We start from the raw sequence: 23,461 nt of genomic DNA on the forward strand, positions 1-23,461 counted from the left end.
ACTATTTGAAAGAACTTTTTTTTTTCTTTTTCTACTTTTAATGGTATCAATATTGCACAGAAATATAAACCAAGATATAAAGGCCTAAAGTATGCCTCTTGATCAGATTTAAAATTCTAGAGCTTGAACCATATAATTCTAAAACTTGTATAAATTTATTCTAACTCATAGAAGCATGTTATAAACGCATGAAAGACTAAGAAATAAATATTAGGGCTCTGATACTAATGAAGACAAATTAAAAATCTAACTTATGGATTCAAATACATGGGTTTTAACCCATATTCATACAACCCTAAGATCTCTGCCATACTTATTTCATTAGTCAACTATATAATTACATGCTTATAATCGTGAACTACATAGTTGGATTGCAATTTGAGTCTCAATTACAAAGCTTAAATGGGAAAAAAGTTTAAGGCTCCGTTTGTTTCACGGAAAAATAACTTGTATATGAAAAATATTTTTCATGGAAAATATTTTCTACAAAAATATTTTTCATGAAAATATTTTTCATTACTTAATTATAATGTTAAATTAATGATATGTATTTATTTCATGTATTATAAGTATTTTCACATTTTAATAAAGATTATTAAAATTTAAACAATGAAAAATGACATAGTTTTTCTTTAATCAAGAATATATTTTCTATTGGCCAATTCTTTTTAATGTTCTAAATATTAGAAAACATAAAAAATATTTTTTCATAAAACAAACAAAATCTAAAATAGCCTATAAATTTATGAATGGAAGCAAGCTGATCTGGCATTATCCTTTGAGAGAAAATATTCCATTTGCACAAGTAATGAAACAATCAAGTCCCTCTTATGTGCAATTAAGAATTTCCTAAATCGATTCTTTCCAATTCTCAAAATTTTTAATTAAACATATATTCTTAATAATTATAAAAGCAATCACAACCTTTTGGGAAAGTTTCAATATGACAAATTTAAGTTTTTGGCCTAATTAAACCACAACTTTTTCATTAAGTTCAATTCAACTAGCCATGCTCTAATAAAATATTATATTTTTTAATAATTAAATATTATTTCTCTAATTTTTTAAAGTTCAAAAACCATTTATTATTTTTCATTAAAATAAAAATTAAAAAAAAATGGAGAACAACAATAACACCATTATAGCAAACGTAGATTAACCTCTCCTTCCAGATTATTTCATTTATGTATCCTTTCCAAAGGCTCTGTTCCAATTCATTAAAAAAAAAGAGGGGAAAAAAGGAAAAGCTCAATTCCAATCCAAGCAAAATAGTCGGAACATCCAACTTTTCCTCAAAAGCTCAAAACATTAAGGATTTGTTTTGTAGGACAGAAAAGCCAAGGAAAATAAAGTGGATGAAATTATAAAGTAAAATTTATATGAAAATAGAAATTATTATTTTCCTTATAAATTTTTCTATAAATAAAAGAGGTGATTTATCTATTTTCGAAAAGAAAAATGATGAGTGAATTTTTTACATTTTTACTAACATGTGCATTTTGAATAAATAAAATTATATTATAACATAATTATTAGAGGGAAAAAAGAACAAAGAGAAAAATAAAAAAAATTAAAATTATTTTCTACTCTTTTCCACATAATTTTACAATTCTTTTCTTTCTTTTTCTTTATTACAAAATGTTTTATTTTTTTTTAATTTTTTTACTTATTTTAAGATTTTTCCCTCCCCTACTATTTTCTTTCTGATTTTCCTTATTACAAAACATGCCCTAAATCAAAATGTCATATTCAAACAAAGGAACAAAACACCAAACCAAAACATTAAGATTCAAGTAGAAGAGCAAAACCTTAAACAAAATAAAAAACTGAAAAACAAAATTGGAGCTCTTGGGCTTTGCATCAGTAGTGGTCTTTTTCTTCCCTTTATAGATTCCTTTTCCAATTTCTTAGCAGCCTAGGATTTGGAGCCTTCGATTTCATGCTCGTAGGTTCATGTTCTTTGCTCTCGGCTGTTGGTCTTCTTGATTAGTTTCTTCTACATTGTCAACAAGAAAATCATTATACAAAAATGACCTATTGCTGTAACCAATTGTTGTGATTTTTTTTTATTTATTTTATTTATTTTTTTTGCATAGAAAGGAGCCAGTCTGTGACACCAACAATTGTTGAAATAGGATTAATTTAAATTTGTAAGTGAAGTCTAGGACTAACTTGATCAAAAAGTTGAAAGGTCCAGGCCACGAGATGGAATCTGTCTCATCAGTTTCTATATGGCAAATTTCATTGAGAAATGGATAATTTATACTGGGGAAGAGAAGGGTAAAATCTAGAAAACTCATTAGTATTTCTTTGTATCATGTTGTGTATTACGGAAGCGTGTAAACTATAAATAAACAAAGCAAGCACATAAAATACCAATATTTACGTGGTTCACCCTCTCAACATAGGGCTACATCCACAGACATGTCATCTTCTACTATCAATAATAATATATTATCATTACAAGCTCATAGCTATACTACCCTTAAATCCAATTACACCCAAGAGAATCAATACTACATCAAATTGCTCATAGTAAATATATTAGTTAATCATTCTCAATCTCCTCTAGACATAATCCAATATATTTACTATTACAATACTACACCACAAAGGGTGCCTTCAACTATATGGGTAAGAGCCCTCTCACCAATGGACAAGAATCCTTCCTCTTGAATTCTATGTCTTTTCTCCACCTTAGGCCGAAGCCTCTCTTCACTGCAATGGGCAAAAGCCCCTCATCAATGAGTAGAGCCAAATCCATAGCAATTGGTAAAGTCCTCTCTACAATGGGCGACAGCCTCATTCTATGAGCTGAAAGCCACTCTCTTCAATGGGCAAAAGCCAAATAATCTTTTTCCATCATTCTCCTATTTATAGTGTTAATTTCCTCAATCCTTATCTGATTAGGATTCCTAATTTAGGAATAACACTAAAATAAGAGTTCTACTCATTATAGGAAATATTCCTCTATCCTATTGAGGAATATTTCTCCCACTCAAATTAGGAAAAGATCTCTCTCCAAATCCCATTAGGATTTTGAATCATAATTCTAACAATCTCCACCTTGACTCAAAATCCATCAACCATTACATACATCAAATTCTTGGGTGTCATCAAATAATCAAATCTCAATGCTTGAGCTTGAACCCTTCAAATCATCAATCTCGTCAATCTTCAACTTGGATGTACCTTGCTTTATTTTTAAAAAAAAAATCTTCACGTCATCAACCATCTTGATTTTGCATCAAGAGCTCCACCTTAAATTCAACTGTCCACTATCACCATTATTGCATGTGCGATTTTCTACATATCGAAACAGCTCTACCTTCAACCAAACTCACCAAGATCATCCCCATGCTCTGGTACTAATTTGTTGTGTATCACGAAAGCGTGTAAACTATAAAGCAAACATACAAAATATCAATATTTACGTGGTTCACCCTCTCAATATAGGGCTACATCCGCGGGCATGCCATCTTCCACTATTAACAATAATAGATCATCATTACAAAGTCATAGCTATACTACCCATTAATCCAATTATACCCAAGAGAATCAATACTACATCAAACTACTCATAGTAAATATATTAGTTAGTCCCTCTTAGTCTCTTCTAGACATAATTCAATATATTTACTATTACAATACTACATCATAAAGGATGCCTTCAATTATATGGGCAAGGGCCCTCTCACTAATAGACAAGAATCTCTTCCTCTTGAATTCTATGTCCTTTCTCCACCTTAGGCCGAAACCTCTCTTCACCGCAATGGGCAAAAACCCCTCATCAATGGGCAGAGCCAAATCCATAGTAATTTGCAAAGCCCTTTCTACAATGGGCGACTGCCTCACTCCATGAGCTGAAAGCCACTATCTTCAATGGGCAAAAGCCAAATAACATTTTTCATTATTCTTCTATTTATAATGTTAATTTCCTTAATCATAATCTGATTAGGAGTCACAATTTAGGAATAACACTAAAATAAAAGTTCTACTCATTATAGGAAATATTCCTCTATCCTATTGAGGAATAAAAGATATCTCTTTAAATCAGGAAAAGATCTCTCTCCAAATCCCATTAGAATTTTGAGTCATAATTCTAATATATCCAAATTGTGTTGCTGGTACAAAATAACTCCCAAGCCCATGTTGAAAATGTTGCTGTTGATTCTTTTTGACATGAACCAACATATAATCTTAAGTTTTGTCTTTTTAAAAGCATGAAGTTATATTGTTTTCTTTTTCTTCTTCTTCTTCTCCTTCTACCTTTTTTTTTTTTTTTTTTACTCTTTTAAGCTGTCTTTTTGCAGGGCCTATGGATGTTTCCAACTGCCTGTCAAAATGGAAGTTTGAGACAAATGCTTGGCAAATATTTTCCAAAATGGAAATTTTTATACATCAACAAGATCAGCTAGCCATGCTCAATGGAAATATTTTCCAAAGTTGTGGTTTTTGGCCTAATTAAACCACAACTTTTTCATTAAGTTCAATTCAACTAGTCATGCTCTAATAAAATATTATATTTTTTAATAATCAAATATTATTTCTCTAATTTTTAAAGTTTAAAAATCATTTATTATTTTTAATTAAAATAAAAAATTTTTTAAAAAAATGGAGAACAACACACCATTATAGTAAACCTAGATCAACCTCTCCCTCCAGATTCTTCCATCTATCCATCCTTTCCAAGAGCTCTATTCCAATTCAATCGAAAAAAAAAAAAAAAAAGCAAAATTCCAATTCTAGCAAAATAGTCGAAAGATCAAACTTCTCCTTAAATCCTAAAAACATTAAGGATTTGTTTTATAGGAAAATAAAGTGGTTGGAATTATAAGAAAAGTAAAATTTTTATGAAAAAAGAAATTATTATTTTTCTTATAAAATTTTTTGTAAGTAAAGAAAATTATTTAATTATTTTTCATGTTTTGATAGAAAGAAAAGTGATGAGTGAATTTTTTTTATATTTTTACTAATATGTGTATTTTAAATAAATAAAATTATATTATAAAATAATTATTAGAGGGAAAAAAGAATAAAGAGAAAAACAAAAAAATTAAAATTATTTTCCCCACTTTACCACATAATTCTACAATTCTTTTCTTTTTTTTTTCTTTTCTTTTTTACAAAATGAGGGAATTCATCTTTTACTTTATTTTTTTTTTACTTATTTTAACTTTTTCCCCTTCCGACTATTTTCCTCCTTACAAAACATGTCCAAAATCAAAATGCCATATTCAAACAAAGGAACAAAACACCAAACCAAAACATTAAGATTCAAGTAGAAGATCAAAACCCTAAACAAAATAAAAAACTGAAAAACAAAATTGGAGCCCTTGGCTTTCCATCACTAGTGGTCTTTTTCTTTCCTTTTTAGATTCCTCTTTCAATTTCTTAGCGGCCTAGGATTTGAAGCCTTCGGTTTCACGCTCGCAAGTTCGCGTTCTTTGCTCTTTGGTCTTCTCTATTTGTTTCTTCTACATTGCCAAGATCCGTGACACCAACAAGAAAATCATTATACATAAATGACCTGGTGCTGTAACCAATTGTTGCTCTTTATATATATATTTTTTAAAATTTTATTTTAATTAAAAATAATAAATAATTTTTAAATGAATATGCTCGTTCAATTTAATTTATTTTTTATTTTTTATCTAAATTTATTAAAAATTTAAATTTAATTTTATTCAAAAATTAAAAATTAAGGATTACATTTCATGATTAAAAAAAATTAATTTCTTAATTTTGAAGTTAATTTTTTTAATTTTTTAATTTAATTTTAAATATTAAGAAGTTTATTTTTTTTATTTTTTTAAATTTTGAATTAAATTAAATTTAAATTGAAATTTTATATTAAATTAGATAAAAAAATTGAAAATAGAGCGAATTGGATGCATAATCCAGTTTTAAGGGAAAAAAAAAAAAAAAAAAAAACCAAACACTACGACCCACGTTCTCAACGGTTGGTAACCGTCGATAACTGCTCCGAAATCAGTCCAATCGATAAGCATCATCACTTTCAAAGGTTTAATCTTTCCATGCAAATGCGACTTTCAGGTTCTTTCTCTCTCAATCAATTATGGCAATTCAAGTTTGCTTATGTAGTACTCTCATTTCCCTCCTGGGTTTCCTTTCCCTCTCCTCCCTTGCATTTGAATCATCAACCTCAGGTATCCTATGATTACCACTTGTTTCAAAATTTGTGATGAAGAAACTTGAAATCCTTTAATCTCTCGCAGATAAAGCACAAGTTCCAAATTTCGCTTTCAGTTGGTTAAATGACAACAACAAATTCCAAGCTGGGGATACAGCAGCCATAAAGATCATAGTACTGGGAGAGTTTGACAGTAAAGGAAATGTTTCACTTGATAAAAGTGCTTTCAATCCTACCTTTACAGTTAATGGGAAGAGAGGAAATAATTCGTTTGTGTCTGGGGTTTTCCTGGATACTGCAGGGGATACCAGTACCTGGAGAATTCTCTTCACTCCAATCAGGGTTGGGGTTTTTAATGTCTTTATCAATGATGACTCTTTCAAAGTATTTGATTCATCTCTCCATTTCGAAACTGTGCCAGGTCCTAATATGCAATTTTTAGCATTTAACTTCTATTTTCGCGTCTAAGGTAGAACTTGATTTATGATAAACGTTTTCCCTGGGAATGATTAGTAAGTGAAGGCAATTCGTTATTTTAATTATTTTGGCTTTACTTGCTGTTTTTTAATTAAGGAAAGCTGAATTTTTTTTGCAAGCATATGTAAAATGTAATCATGTTAAATTATTGGCGAAGTGCTATTGATTGTTTTAACATTTGTGCTATTGCTCAGTATTATAATGCTTTGCAAATCATCTCTTTGTGAAATGTTATTATTGACTGATATATATTTTTCAAGGACTTTTATATTGTCAAGTACATGTAAAGATGCATACTAACCGCAGTTGCTATTTCCGATTCAAGGTAAAATTTATCCATCTGTCTGCATAGCTTCATGGATGGGATTTTTAAACGAGTTTGAAGCTGGGGAGAGAGCTACAGTTTTTCTTGCTCCTAGAGATGCATTTGGGAATAATGTTTCTTCAACTCGTGAAGAATTGCATCCCTATAATTTTACATTGTGTGCACTTTATGCAAATGGTTCCCTTGCTAATGTGCTAAACATCACTCATATTGGCTGGAATGAGCTTGGTTTTATTAACATTGAGTTTATTGTGGCAAAAGCTGGAAACCTTCTATTGCTTGTGAAAGGAGGAAATCAAACCTTGAATGGCTGTCCACTTCCATTGAAGGTGAATCCAGGTGATTGTGCTGCAGCTCCTCATTTGTTCATAACTTGTATTTAGAGGGATTAATTTTGCAAATAAGAGTTGGTTTTTCATCAATTCATTACTTACTCAGTTAGGTCTTTCTTTCTGAAGATGTTGAAATTGATGAAATCAATTGGTATATTATAAACTTACAATGCATAACTCTACATTGTCTTGAAGTCCATTCTCGTTACAATGCCATAAACAATTGCATTATTTCTGTGAATTTTGTGGTACTCTCTTACTCTGTCTTATCAGTTTCTATATGACAAATAACAAATTTCATTGAGAAATGGATAATTTATACTGGGGAAGAGAAGGGTAAAATCTAGAAAACTCATTAGTATTTCTTTGTATCCAAATTGTGTTGCTGGTACAACTCCCAAGCCCAAGTTGAAAATGTTGCTGTTGATTCTGCTTGACATGAACCAACATATAATCTTAAGTTTTATCTTGTTAAAAGCATGAAGTTATGTGTGTTTTTTTTTTGAACTGTCTTTTTGCAGGGCCTCTGGATGTTTCCAACTGCCTGCCAAAATGGAAGTTTGAGACAAACGCTTGGCAAATATTTTCCAAAATGGAAATTTTTATTCATCAACAAGATCAGTATGGGAATCTTGTTTCTGGATTATACGAATTTGATGCTGATATTATTGAAAAAGATACAAATCTGTCTATACCTGTTGCAGATTTGTACTTTGAAGACATGGTACCAGGAATACAGTTATTCTCTTTCAATCTATTGGAACCAGGAAACTTCTTGCTGACTATATCTAATTTGAAGCATAATAGAAGCATCTCCAATATGCCATTTGCTTATACTGTCTTTATAGGTATGCTCAACATATCTGCTAATTATGTTATTGGAAAATCTGATGGTGCTAGTGTTGAGCTCTTGCCTTCCTCTACCCTACTCCCCTCATATCAATACTTCTTTTCCTTTTCCTTTCTAAAATGCGACAAATTTTTAGTCTGCTATTTATAGATTATGGCTGTTGCCATTGGCAAGGATGCCAAATTAAGGTTTGATTATCCACCATAAATAATTGTCATATTTTGTTTTGTGTTATTCCCACGCCTTCAACCCACCCACCCCACCCAACTCTACATCATTTGGAGTCATTTCATCTTTGATGCTTCTAGTGCTTATGTATATATATGTTACTAGTTCTTTGAAACAAATGCAAATTTACGTTTCAATTGAACAGGTTATTGTGATGGATCAGCCAGCATTGTCAACGGATCCGGTTTAAATGATTCCGTTGCTGGTGAAATTGCACAGTTTTCGGTTTATTTGATTGACATTTATCAATATCCTGCTTTTGTTGAACTAGGAAGTATTAAAGTGCAGATTGTTAGGGAGAATGATTCCTATAATGTGAAGCCAAGCATCTTTCCAATCATCCATGGTATCTGCTATTTATAATTTCTTCCCTTTTGATGAACAATCTTAGCAGAGGTTCACGAGGAGGCATGCATCTCTTGAATAGGGAATGGACCTGCTCAAGAACTCAGCTATGCTACTATCAGCCAAACAGAAATTTCTCCTGCACCATCTGATGTTCCAAGGAACATTGTAAGTTGTGTACTTATATATTTCCTTCTGGTCATTGTTGAGAATTCTGACGTTCTTTTCTTCTTCTCTTTTATTCAGTCTGCTGGACACACGGAAGTTCTGGCCAGTGCTTTTAACGTGATTTATACTGCTGAGAAGAGTGGAATCTATGAAATATATTTATTTTGTGGAAATATTTTACTGAGTGGTCACTCATTCAGAGAGGAAGTTAGAGCAGGTATAGTAAGTCTTTTAGATTTTTGTTTTGTGTTAGCGTCATTTTTATTTTCCCTTTCTGCCTTTAGCGGTTGTGAACAAAAATGTTTCCCTTTCCATTTTTATAGTTAATAATGCTTTAGATATTAAAATGTGGGTCAGAAGCAAATTATTTGGAATGTTATTATGCTTTTCACATTTGCTTAATTAGTGTGAGAAGAAAAATAATCATAGAATAATTTTCATAACAATTTGATATTCTAAGCTAATTTGGCACTTGCACTACAATCCATGGTTTTCAAAACCGGACAGGACTGGACTGGGATATCTAGGAATCAGACCACTGACAGATCTGGTCTGGGTTTAAAAATGGGTTTCTTTCTTCCTCAGTAAAAAAAAAATGTCTTGTCTATTGGATATGAATAATTTATCTATTTGGTGTAAACTTGAATCATTTTTTTTTTATCTTTTATATTTATAATAAAATTTTTTATCTATTTATTATGCTATAAAATTTTAATATATCAAAATTTATTTTTCACTAATATAAAAATTTATTATTGTGAAAATTTTTTTCTTATTTTTAATTATGTATTATTATTATTATTATTCAAAAAATAAAATTCCAAACATGAATTTAAATTATTTTTAAGAAAAAAGTTTATATAGAATTCAGCTAGCTTTATTTTAACAATTATTAATAAAATATATCAAACTAGTAATTGTAATAATACACTATCATTATTATTATTATTATTGTTATTATTATTATTTTTGAAGAGACTATTAATTTAATAATATATAATTAATATATATATATATTTTCTGATAGATGAGACGCGAGAAGGAGTCAATAGAAAGCTAGAGCTTTGGAGAAGTACTCTAGAGTCAAAAGACTTTAAGTTAAGTAGAACGAAGACAAAATACATGCATTGCAAGTTCAGTGAAGGCCAAACTGGTGATAGGGAAGGAGTTAGTTTTGATGGAGTGGTACTATCCCAAAGTAACACTTTAACTATCTCGGCTCAGTTCTTCAAGTAGATGGGGGATGTGAGGAGAATGTTAGTCATAGGATTAAAACCGGATGGTTGAAGTGGAGACGTGCCAAGAGAGTTTTATGTGATCGCAAGATTCCCAATAATTTGAAAGGAAAATTTACTGTACAATCATACGACCGGCCATGTTATATGGTAGTGAGTGTTGGATACTGAAGGAGTCGTATGCGTCTAAGATAAGAGTTGTAGAGATGAGAATGTTAAGGTGGATGAGTGGCCATACTAGACTAGATAAAGTCCGTAATGAGAGTATTAGAGAAAAGGTAGGAGTGGTGCCAATTGAGAATAAGTTGAGAGAAAAGAGATTGAGGTGGTTTGGTCATGTGAAGCGTAGACATACGGAGGCTCCAGTTAGACAAGTAGAGCACATTAGGTTAGAGGACAGAAAGAAAAAACGAATTGACTTGGAGGAGAGTAGTACAACATGACCTAGAAGCATTCCACATTTATGAGGATTTAATCCAAAATCGTTTAGAGTGGAGAAAACGAATTCATATAGCCGACCCCAAATTTTTTGGATAAAGGCTTAGTTGAGTTGAGTTGAGTATATATATATATATATATATATATATATTTTAAATTTATACTGATTAGACTCTGTTCAACCTTAAAATCTTAGCACTTTTGCCTTTACCGGTTCAATAATCAGGTTTGAAAACCTTAATACAATCATAGCATACATTTGGGTTCATGTAGGCAACCCCTGCAATTTATGAATAAAAAATATCCACGTTTGATTTTAAAGTGTAGGTTAAAGTGCACTCGTGTCTTTGTAACTTAAAATACCTCATGAATGATTGAACAATGTAAAATTTAGTCACTTATTTTATTTTATTTTATGAAAACAAAAGGCGTGTAGTTGAACTTCAAGACAATAAATCCTTAGTTTTTATTTTAATGTTTCATTTTACACTTGTGGTTGTTATTCATTGGTGTAGTTGGCTTTTTTTCCTTCATGTTTTATTTTTTATTGCTTGATCTATAATGGTGGCAATCTCAAATAATTGCATACTATAAGTTTCTCCCTTGATATGTAACTAAAGTTTTTCTCACTTTTCGTAGGTGAGGTTAATGTATCTCTTTCAAAAGTTGTGAAATTTGCTCCCAAGGTGCCAATGCTTACTGAGAATGAAATATGGGTCCAATTGATGGACACATTTTCTAATCCTGTCCTGTCCCAACAGTCACTGCTGAAACTAGAGATTGCTTCAGTCAACAGGTCTGGTTTTTCGACTGGGATGTTTGTAGATAATGATGATGGGTCATATACTTGTCAATATATGGCTAGAGATGTTGGAACCTATGAGATGTGTGTTTCATTTGATGGCATACGTTTCTCACCGTGCCCTTTTGGGGTCAATGTGTATGGTGGTAAGTTATAACAGCATCAATACATGGTAATCTCTCTTCACTATAAACTATCATTAATGTATATACTTTAGGATTTGGTGGTGTCTTTGGTATAGCAAGATGAACTTGATTTGTCCTCTTAGTATGTGATTTGAAGATGTTTAAACTTTGTTTAAGGTTTATAGGAAACTATCGTTGGAATTCTATGAAAAATGACAAAGCACTATATATTCATCGGTTTCTAATTGGTAGAAATGCCTGATTTGATTTGTTTTTAAAGCCATGAGATAGTACGTTATCTCAAGTAGGGAGGCCAAAAGGCTTGTGCTAGGTGCAAATTAAGGTGATCAACTCTTTTTTGAAATTTTTATTCAACAAAATATGATAATTATCATGTGTAGCATTGATTTTTGAGTGCAGCAGCAGCTTTGGTAAAGGAAATTTAATAAGAGTATGGATTTATAAGGATGATATATGCAAGAAACATAATTTTGAGGCAACATATGTTTTCTTACTCGGGCAATTTAAAGAACCCTCTTGATATACATTTTTGTTGGAGATATAACCTATTCTATTTAAAAATAGACTAAAGTTGTTTTATTTGACATCTCTGTTAGAGGTTGGTCAATGGAACAATAACACAGAGACTCAAATTTAAGTGAAATTAGAAATTATAACCTATATAATGCATGTTGACAAAAAAAAAAAAAAAAGAAAAAAAAGGAGCAAGGTGTAGATTATGTAAACACAGGAGATTTTGGTAATTTTCCTCACTTTTAACTGTATACATACTATTATTCTTTTTCCCTCTTTCCAACTGCATGTAAGAAGATCTCCATTCAGTAAAGGCTATTTAGTGGGATAAAATTATGAGATCAGTGATTTATCTGTTTGAACATAAAAGATAAAATTCATGGACATAGTTATCTGAATGGGGGACAATGAGACATTTCAGCACTTTCTGCATGGAAGTGATGTATTTGTGATTGCCATGCTGGACATACCAGAATTTTTTTTTTATACCATTTCTACATGATGGGCGCTCTAAATTGTAATTTGTTTTCCATTAGATGGATAAAATTTGATATTTTTCTAAGATAGCTGGTTTCAATGTTTTCCAGGTGAATATTTTCCTAAAGCTTATGATGATAAAATTTCTGTGTGGGAGGATAAGTCTATTGCTTTTGATGTTTTAGCAAATGATTACTTTGCTGGACACAATGCAAGCATTGTTGAATTCTTGAAAGTAAGACAATTATTTTAGTTTTTTTATAATGTCTTTTCTTTTCTTGCAAATAGGAGGATCACATTATTTTCATGTTCCTAATGTTATTCCATCTGCAACTGCAATTATTTTTACATGGTTAGCTATCATGACATTCGTCAGTTTGCATTTGAGATTATGCTTATATTGCTGATTTATTGCTTGGAAGAGCTTGCTTGGAAAATTGACATACTGTTTTGCATTGTAATTTGTCAGCCAGATTATGGTTCACTTTTACAGGATGGACATCTCTTTAGATATACCCCCTATCAAAATTATTATGGGAGTGACTCTTTTATGTATACGATATCGGATGTAAATGGCAATCTTGCTTCTGCTGCTGTAAACATTTCTGTTCTTAATATCCCACCCCAGTTTATTTCATCTCCGAGTCAACTACAAGCAACTAAGGATATGATAAGCCCCAGATATGGGTACATCACCATTTCTCATTAAACTTTATTTTTGTTGTTAGTAATTTGAAATTTTATATTGGCTGATGTTTTACTGGATTTATGCTCTTCTGATGTTATGATTCTTGTGCATTGCAGTGGTTTCTCAGGGTTTGAGATTAGGTCTTCTGATCCAATGGAGAACATTTTTGTCACTCTTAGAGCAGACTCTGGAACTCTGTTTTTGTCTCCTATGCTGATGCAATTTTGGCATCCAATTTGGGGGGAATTTTCTGTCAAGAAAGAAGATGATGAAGCAAAGAGTTTGACATTAGAGGGGTCTGTAGATTTGATGAATCTAGCACTACAGTCAATTCAATACCTCGGGTACTATCTACTTATCCTATTGTTTAGATTCGTGAAGTCATTGGACCAGTAGTCCAATGAGTGCCTGTCTGATAATGCCACATTAGGGAGTCGAGCACCTTCTTCCCCTTACTGAACTTAAAAAAAAGTTTTTCTCCATGATACAGTCAACGATTTTTGCTTATGTTCCTTTTTTAAAGTGACAGGGAAGTTTCATGAATCTACAATCTCATAAGAAAATTACCATCATCTCAACGTAGAAAGGATTTACATGGGATAAAATGGAAGGATAAAGCAGTTAAATATTAGTTAAGTTTTTAAACTTGATTATCTGTGGTTTATTGAACAGTTTTGCGATACATGGACTGTCTACTAAAGGATTTTAATATTAGTAGTAATACTTTGGAACCTAATGCCCATCTAATGTTAAGAAAAGTAAGAAAAAAACAGATGAATTATTTCAATTAAAAGGAAATAATAGGAATAGGAAAGGAGGTAGAGAAGTAGTTGTATTCACATTTTATAGCTTTTAAATTTTGTTTGCAGGATAATAGAGCGGCACCAATGTTCCTTGATGTTTTTGTGGCATAAATCTCTCTCAACTTTATATATTCATGGTCTGGTCTTTAGTATGTGCCGTTAACTTTTTCCCCACCTTAATCAGAAATGATAATTTCAGTGGTGATGATACTGTTCGTGTTTCTGCCGGCAACAAGAATGGGATAAATGATTTAGCAGTTCCAGCTTTTGTGGAACCTATCAATGATCCTCCATTTATTAACGTTCCCAAATTTATCACATTGAAGGGCAATGAGGATGAGTCACTGATCTTTAACAAAGCTAGAGACAAGTTTGAGTTTTGTGTTGGAGATCCAGATCTTCTTAACTTCCCTGGTATAAATATGGATGTTTTCTTGAGACATTGGAATTGATCGTACATGAAAAATTTTATACTAAATCTAAAGAGAATTGTACTTCTTTGAAAGTTAAATTTGCTAATTTGAAGTTTAAGTCGCTTTATTCATAAATGATAAATTTCAAATCGAGTGAATTGCATTAGTATCTGAATCGGAAGTTCTACTGACAACTTAATGGTGGAATTTTCCATTCTTAACGGTAATCAAACTAGCTAGATGGAAATTAAGAAAAATCTACTCTTTTTTTTTTAAGGGAAAGTGGCGGACTTTTTAGGTCTTAAAATTAAGGTAGACTTGTTAGAAATGTCTTTTGGGTAGTTTATTTTCTGCTTGTTGGTATGTTTCAGGCAAAGAGTCTCGCTTTATAGTTGCGTTTTCTGTTGAAGTTGATGATGGATTTTTGGTAACCAGCCTACCAGCTGAACTTATAGATACAACTGAACTGAGGCTAATGAATAGCTATCAATGGCAACCTCTTCAGACATATGTTATTATCTCAAAGCGTTTTATGGTCAAAGCTAAAGGAATCAGATTTCAGGGGACAATTATTGATTGCAACGTTGTCATGCAACAACTATCATATCATGTGAGCATGCTCATTTATTGGAAGTTTTAGAAGAAATATAAATTCCAGGCTAGTGTATCTGGTTTAAAAGTGTGAGAAGATTAAGCATCCATTTGTTAATAGACTTGATTTTCTTTTCTTATGTTTCTTTTTGGAGGATAGGGTGGAGAAAATGGTGCTGTTTTGACGCTGAAATTAAATGATATGGGACATTATGGTTGTTATTCAGATTGTGCTGACAATATTTCAATGCCTTTACATGTCATGGCTTCTGTAAATCTTATCCGAAAAAGGCCAATGAGTTCATTGGCAGTTCATAGTAAGTGACAATCTTAAAAATTTTCTTCCAGAACTTGCTTTATTTTATTTGAGATTACTTTTTTATTATTTTTAATTCTATTAGATGTTAGAAACTTGCTTTATTTTTATGAATTATCGAGTCAAACTGCGTCTGTTTGAAGTAATAACTTGTTATGAGCACTGCATTACTGAATATTGCAAAGTGAAGGACATAAATTTTTTTGTATTTAGTAAACTCAGATTAATTTCATTCTGTGGGTGCAGCCCTTGGATCAGCTGTCATTATTGAATTTTTTATGGTTCTCTCTTTTGGAGTAGTACTTCTATTCTTCACATGCAAATGTGCAATTCTTCTTGTGAATGAAAGAAGCAGCTGCAAATTCCAAAACTCTAAACAGTCTGGTTTGCGAAATTTTCAAAAGGAATCCGTAAGTGGGCATTGGGATTTGGTTTTCACATGTATTTTGAGGCATTTTAACATTAGCTAGCTCATTCTTACTTTTGTTGATGATGTACTCCAGCTGAACTAGTACATTTTTCCCATAATACTGTTACATATAATTTTTGGATGTTGTACTTAGAGCACAAGTTTTAATGTTGCTTGAATTATCTTACGCAGTCAAGGGTTGATTTATCTGAGAAAACAACTGAATTCACTGGTGGTTGTTCTCGACTTCTCTCACTCTTCCATCGACCTTTGAACTTTCAACAGCGGTGACTAGCTAATGACTGGACATTTTGGAAATGGATTCATAGCTAGGGTAGAGAAACGAGTTTGAGCTTTTCTTACACATTTTGGCTTCACTAACAAACATTTTTTTTGCGAATATGCAGCTCTTGCCGTCACTTTGGAGTCAGAGAATCTGGCCTGGATGTACATAGCCCCTCTCAATCTACTAGTGGTCAACGTCTAAAAAACTCTGCCTAGTTTTATGCCACTTGCTATGGAGAAGGTTTCATAAACAAGAAGTTGATCTATTGTGTGAAATTATAAACCATGCGATGTAGACATTGGAGGAATTGAGAAGACATTAGATTGTTTTACTACTGTTATTGAAACATATGTCTATTCCTTATTCTGCATGCAAGGATTTGCACATTCTGAAGATGCTTTAACTCAAATAAGTGTTTTTTTATTTTTTTTTCCAAACTCTTTTGTTCATATACTTGAGTTTCCTGTGCTTTATTCCAACAAGTGAAATCACATGACCTATGTTAGAAGTGATGATTAGATATTGGAGCTTAAAGCTTAAGAAGCAATCGCTGCATGGAAAAACAAAACCAACAAATAGTGAAACATCTGCAAATGCATTATCATTAGGTTTAGAAGAACCACAAATACGATGCAAATAAAGGTAGCTTGCACTTGCAAGTTAAAAACAGAATCATTACAAACTATCATCGAGTCATTAATCAACTCTAGTGTTTAGAGCAATTTAAAAGGATGCAAGATGGAGAAGATTTCTGTTCTACCATTTAAAATGGAAAGACTACTCTTTCAACGAGTGGCATGTTGGCCTTCCCCTGCACTGAGCAGAATATTTCCTATGTGTCCTCCCGAATTTTCAGCCAAGCTATTTGATTCTGTAAACTCATCTGATGTTAATGACAATCTTCCCCCATCCGTAATCATTGAATCTGCAGGAAATAGAACAGGCCTGGGAGGCATTTGTAGGCTTTCAAAATCTCCTTCAAGCATCTCTATAACTTTGTTCATTGCAGGACGATTAGAAGGTTGAAACTGTACGCACCATAATCCTGTTATCATCATTTTCCTAGCTTTTATATTTTCCTCCTTTTCTATATCTTCTATTGGTAAGTTTCCACTAGAGAGTTGGTCATGAAGCCGATATGGACTGTAAACGTCACTTAAACTTTCAACAAATGCATTTACTTTCTTCTCTCTGTCCGCCATTTCTAACACCAATTGTCCAAAGCTATACACATCTGCTTTATATGAGACACGTTCAATGTTTTTGTAGAATTTGTTTCTATAGAATATCTCTGGTGCCATATATCCTACTGTTCCCCCTGCAGCTGTAAGAGATGGAATGCTCCCCTTGGTTGGATAAAATTTAGCAATCCCAAAATCAGATATCTTTGGAGTGAAATTTTCATCCAAAAGAATGTTGTGAGGTTTGATATCAAAATGAAGGATTTGCATGTCACAACCTCGATGTAGATATTCAATGCCACGAGCAACTCCAAGGGATATCTCATATAGTTTTTCCCAACTTAAAGAAATGGATCCTTCATGACAAGTAATATAATTATTAAGAGATCCTTTAGACATGAATTCATATATAAGAGCTCGTCTTGATCCCTCGGCACAAAAACCAATTAGTTTTACCACATTAACATGGTGAATCTTCCCAATAGTAGCAACTTCATTAATAAAATCTTGTCCATCAGCTTTAGATTTATCCAATATTTTCACTGCAGCAAATTGACCACTACGAAGCTTTCCTTTATACACAGAACCAAAGCCTCCTTCTCCCAACTTTTCCTTGAGACCTCTAGTAATCTTCTTAATGTGCGAGTAAGAATATCTTATCGGCATAAGGTTATTATGGGTTTGTAGGAATTCTTCAATTGTGTCATATTCCGACCGATGTTTCCTTCGCCATTTGAATACAAGAAAAGCAATTACAAATGGAAGTCCAAACAAAGCTCTTCCAACCAAAAACTTTCCTGCATTTACGAAGCAGTCAAGAGAGACAATGCAAGAGTTACGTTTATAGAAGTGCAAGGTTTTCATGTGTGTCGTGTGTTCTCATGTTGTCTCTATATATAAATATGATAATGATATATTTTCAGATTCATTAACGGAAGTTCTTAGTTCTTACCAATAACAGCGAATATCAATGGGTAATCAACTGCAGAAAATGTAGAGAAAATTACTGATGTTGATATTCAATAAAAAGAAATAATTAATTAAATTTGATCACGTATCATGTAATAAATGGAGAGAGACCTTACATTCGATTGCATAGACGATCGCATAGATTCCCTCCATCAATGTATAGGGCAGATCTTGTATACCTTCATTAATCAATAGAAAAAAATGGTATCATATAAGAAATCCAAACATGATTTATTTAAAATCCGATCTACCTGATTGTAGATGACTTGTAATTTATTTAAAATCACATTTGATTTGAAATGATACAAATTTAAATGAGTGGCAAAATTGATTTCATGATAACAAAGTTAGAGAATTATTGATATATAATTTTTTTTTTTGAAATTTTTTATAGCTCACACTTAATAAAAGAACCTGACGGGCATTCATTTTAAAAAAAATACATTAATCAATATGGTTATCTCAGAGTTATTAATAACTAATTTTGTTTTGATAAATAATAATTATATATTATAAAAAAAATAGATGAAAATATTAAATACTTACCGAAGTGGTTAGTAGTGTCATTAGTGTCCTGGTAGAAATCGAAATAGTTGAGCTCCCACATAAGCTCAAACCCATATGCAAGTTGCCTGTGAATTTCAACGCAGGCTATATTATCATTATCCCTGTTCTCGAAAGCCTTTTCATCTGGAAGCAAATAAATCATCTCTACGCTGCACAACTCCATCAAATCAGATACCTCGGTATTTTCATTTATCATCATCGCATAGGTATGCGTCTGCAAAGCAGAACCTCCATTAATGCAAGTAGAACAGTCCAGATAAGAGGGAGAGTACACTGGATTTGGGCACTTTATGAAACTAATCATAGGCTGTGAATAGACACTCCAGTATCGATCATCTACCTCCGATAATTTGCTACGAGTTAAAGGAAAACGAGGAATGGAGGAGCAATCATCTGGGTTGATGCCATCATCCACCAGTCGGATGGTGAAGTCATCGTAGTTGATGGCCTGCACATAGTATCTTCCTCTGAATAGATTCAGCACTGTGATATTATTTTCGCAAGAAAGCTCATATCCATGTTTTCCGCAGTGGTTTGGATCAGTTTGTAATCGGAAAGGTTTACTAATGTTGTGGATATTCCCACATGAAGAAGGAGGACAGTGATTTGTATCCGTAGCATTGCAAATTATTTGGGTGATGAGCAGCAAAACAAAAATTTGAAGTCTTTCTCTAATCATGGCAGAACAGAGAGAGGGGTTTTTTTTTTTTTTTTTTTGAACAAAGATAAATGTTTGGCATTGGGGTTCCCATATATGGACCGAGAAAGAATTTTTTTCCTTTTTAAAAAGTATTTCTATTTGAAATTCTTGCATAAATTTACAATCACATGTGGACTACATATATATATATATATATATATATATTAGATTTGTCTAAAATATCTTTTATTTTTTAAATTAATTTTAAATATATTATTATTATTTAAATTAATTTTAAAATTTGTATAAATTCAGAATTCTTAAGAGATTTATCTCTCAAATTTATTTAAAAGGCTAATTTTATTATATTTATATAGATGATAAATTATTAAGTGCACTCGGTGTTTGTGCATCTTTAATAATACAACATTAAGTTTTATCTTTCTATTTTTATCGTGTAACTATCTTTATGTGAGTATAAGATGCACTATTTTCATGTGAGTACATGATGTACTCTATAATTTGCCTATATATATATAGATTTGGATACAAAACTTTCAGTTTCACATTTGGCGTCTCGATTGAGTTGGTTTACACTGGTTCAAAGGCAACAATCCATTTCGGAGGAGAAGAATAAATTTATGTTAAGAGCTATCGCTATTATCCACAGCTTTTTATGTTAAAGAGTCCATCTGGATTATGTATAACAAAACCTTTATCCATTTGCAGTGTAGATTGTAGAAAGAGAGAAGAATAGATATACCAATGGTAGCGTGCTTGTTTCTCTTGTCCATTTTCTTCGTTCACCATGCTGTAGGCCTTAATGATCATTGCAGTACATCATCGTGTGGGATGCAAGGCCCACCTGTCCGATTTCCGTTCCGAATCAAAGGCAGGCAACCACTCCACTGTAGCTATCCTGCAGCTGGGTTTGATTTATCTTGCTCGGAGAAGAGCCATACTGTTCTGGAGCTGCCAAATTCATGGAAGCTCTTGGTGCAAGCAATTGATTACGAGTTTCAAGTGATTTATGCAAGTTATTTAGATGGATTTTGCCTTCCAAGACGGCTTCTTTTTAACTCCAATCTCTCTGATATTTCTCCCTTCTTTTTTATGGATGAACTTTACTATAGTTATAACTTATTTAATTGCTCTTCACAAAAAGAACATTATTCTCTCCGGCCAGTCTCTTGCCTAAGTGACCCTCGCTATCATGTCTACGCCATTTCTTCTCATGCTTCTTTTCAAGACTTGGTCCCGTTGCTGTCTTGCTCCAAGCTACATAACATTTCAATACTTGCAGAATATGGTTTCTATTCTCTGGAAAGTTTTCTTCCTTTGAAATGGTACTATCCAGAATGTAGTTATTGTGAAGCAAAAGGCAAGTACTGCAGATTGAAGAGCAATGCCACTGGATCTGAAACAGAATGCTACGGCATAATCAAACCAACTAAAGGTATGTTGTTTTCTGTTCATCGATCTGTTAACTCTCATCCTATCTTTGGATATGTATTGCCCACTAAAATTCCACTGTCAATCCCCGCAATATTGTTGGGAACTTGGGTATTATGAACTTGCTAACAAGTACAGAACATGGAAATCTAAAAATGCCCTTTTCTTTTTGCAGGGTCCGCAATAAAGTTCATAGCAACAGGTTAGCCGTCTTTGTATTTCCAATTTTACATGCGGTTTTATGGTTATCTGGAAGATGGGTTTTCTTGACTAAGAATGTATTATACATACAGGGACAGTCCTGGGTTCAATTTTTCTTGTAGTAGCAGCCATTCTATTCTACCGCAGACATAGATTCAACAGAATAGAAAGAGAATATCAGTCCAAGATTGAGAAATTTTTGGATGACTACAAATCTTTCAAGCCTGCTAGATATTCCTATGCCGTTATTAAGAGGATGACAAACCAATTCAAGGATGAATTGGGCCAAGGAGCTTACGGAACTGTGTTCAGAGGAAAGCTATCTGATGAAATCCTGGTAGCTGTGAAGGTCCTCAACAACTCCAAAGGAAATGGAGAGGAGTTCGTCAATGAAGTGGAAGCAATAGGCAAAATCCACCATGTCAATGTGATTCGTTTGATTGGATTCTGTGCTGATGGGTTTATAAGAGCTCTAGTCTATGAGTATTTGCCAAATTCATTACAAAAATTCGTATCTTCGGCTGACTCCAAGAGCCATTTCCTCGGCTGGAAAAGGCTGCAAGATATTGCTCTTGGCATAGCTAAAGGGATTGAATATCTTCATCAGGGGTGCGAACGGAGAATCCTCCACTTTGATATCAAGCCCCATAACATCTTACTTGACCACAACTTCAGCCCGAAAATCTCTGATTTTGGCATGGCCAAGTTCTGTTCTAAGGATCAAAGTGCAGTGTCCATTAAAACAGCTAGAGGTACTGCTGGCTATATGGCGCCTGAATTGATCTCAAGGAACTTTCGGAATGTTTCCTACAAGTCAGATGTTTATAGCTTTGGAGTTCTAGTGTTAGAAATTGTTGGAGGAAGGAAAATTACTCATGTAACAGAGGGAAATGATGAGGAAATATACTTTCCAGAATGGATTTACAATCTTTTGGAAAAAGGGGAAGACCTTAGGTTTGAGATTGAGGAAGAGGGAGATGATAAAATTGCAAAGAAACTTGCAATTGTGGGACTCCAGTGCATTCAATGGAACCCAGCAGATCGCCCCTCCATGAATGTAGTTGTTCATATGCTGGAAGGGGAAGAAGATAATCTACCAATACCTCCTAATCCTTTTTCTGCAGTTCCTACAAGAATGAACTCTAGAATACCGGGAAGACGGCCTCACCAAGAGTTGGACGTCATCTCAGAAATAGAGTAATCAGAAGTCCAGGCCATCTATTGTAATTAATATTATCTACTGATGTATTGTAAGATGATAACAAGTATGATTTTTGTTTGTTCTAGCTTTTTTTTTTTTTTTTAATTATAACTTTATTAATAAAATTCAGGAAAAATTTAAGGTATCAGATTAAAACTAAACCCAAACCAGTATGCCTTTCTAATACACTTAACATAGAACCAAAATGTTAAATGAAAAAAAGACTTGGAATAACATCAAGCAGAAGAATATTATATAAAGAGCTTGCAGACTCAGATCAAAAGGTGAGATTAGTATGAAATGTAGCTACCCTAGTCAAAGAATGAGATGTTACATTAGGTTGTCTCCAATCCAAGTTAAGGTCCAATCAGACCCTTGAGATAAAAGGTGTTTACAATCACAAATAATTGTCCAAACTCATACCAATCATCCTGAATAGAATGAATAGCATTCACCATAGCCTTAGCATCCATCTCAATATCAACATTATTTTTTCAATCAAAGAAGGTTCTCTAAGAGCAAGAGTTTCAACTAAATTAGGAACATAAATGGCACCTTGAAAACCTTTTAAACCCAACATAAAGTAACCATTAGAATCACGTAAAATAATAGCATAGGAAGAGCGGATTTCATCCTAGTGAATCTTAGCATCAACATTGCATTTGAGCAGTCCTTCCAAAGGCTTGTGTCATACCCTGCTTTATAATGATAATAATAATAGAATAGAAAAGAAAAGATTTTTGGTTATTCGGGAATACTCTAGAAACATGTATAGAAGAAAAGAAATAGGAAATGGAGTTATATAAAAAAAAAAAAGAATGGAAAAGGGTAGATAGGAAGAAGAATCGACATTTGAAAGGAAGGGAAGAGAGGCAATTGCAGCAGCCATGACCAAAATTAAAACTAATAAAATTTCAGCTAAATTCTCCACCTTATTAATTCCTTTCAATTACAATAGCTCTAGCCTTGTAAACCCATCTTGCAATTTTTTTCTCTTAACCCAACAGCCCTAAGAATTGAAGGAAAGAGATAGGTTACAGCAATTGCCCAACCATTCAATTTCTGGCCAAATCCCATCCTTACCAACACCTTTTCATCTCTAATAGCAGCACGATGCTTGAAGAAACCAGTCACCATTTTATTATCAAAATAGTACATGAGAAGGAGCGAGAAGAGCCACAACTGCTCTCCAAAATCTAGTAGTCTCTAGTGAGAATTTCATTCATTCCTAGTGATTTTATTTGACTTGAGGTA

General features: G+C 32.7%; 2 protein-coding genes and 1 pseudogene across 2 annotated transcripts; 2 read left to right on the forward strand and 1 right to left on the reverse strand.

The window, feature by feature from the left end:
* Nucleotides 1-6,067: 6,067 nt before the first annotated feature.
* Nucleotides 6,068-16,449, forward strand: LOC131179140 (protein GAMETE EXPRESSED 2-like; annotated as a pseudogene).
* A 123-nt stretch (nucleotides 16,450-16,572) lies between these two features.
* On the reverse strand, nucleotides 16,573-19,392 carry LOC131183103 (LEAF RUST 10 DISEASE-RESISTANCE LOCUS RECEPTOR-LIKE PROTEIN KINASE-like 2.3). Its single transcript, XM_058153025.1, has 4 exons — nucleotides 18,693-19,392; nucleotides 18,263-18,325; nucleotides 18,130-18,183; nucleotides 16,573-17,974 (listed from the first exon to the last, which is right to left on the reverse strand). The coding sequence occupies exons 1-4, from the start codon at nucleotides 19,390-19,392 to the stop codon at nucleotides 16,782-16,784; spliced, it is 2,010 nt and encodes a 669-aa protein (XP_058009008.1). The 3' UTR covers nucleotides 16,573-16,781.
* Nucleotides 19,393-19,905: 513 nt separating this feature from the next.
* On the forward strand, nucleotides 19,906-22,292 carry LOC110670090 (rust resistance kinase Lr10-like). The gene is made up of 3 exons (XM_021832030.2): nucleotides 19,906-20,809; nucleotides 20,981-21,007; nucleotides 21,099-22,292. Exons 1-3 carry the CDS (start codon nucleotides 20,119-20,121, stop codon nucleotides 22,205-22,207), a joined length of 1,827 nt encoding a protein of 608 aa, XP_021687722.2. The 5' UTR covers nucleotides 19,906-20,118; the 3' UTR covers nucleotides 22,208-22,292.
* Nucleotides 22,293-23,461: the final 1,169 nt, after the last annotated feature.

This window comes from Hevea brasiliensis, chromosome 1 (assembly GCF_030052815.1).
Source record: "Hevea brasiliensis isolate MT/VB/25A 57/8 chromosome 1, ASM3005281v1, whole genome shotgun sequence".
NCBI lineage: Eukaryota > Viridiplantae > Streptophyta > Magnoliopsida > Malpighiales > Euphorbiaceae > Hevea > Hevea brasiliensis.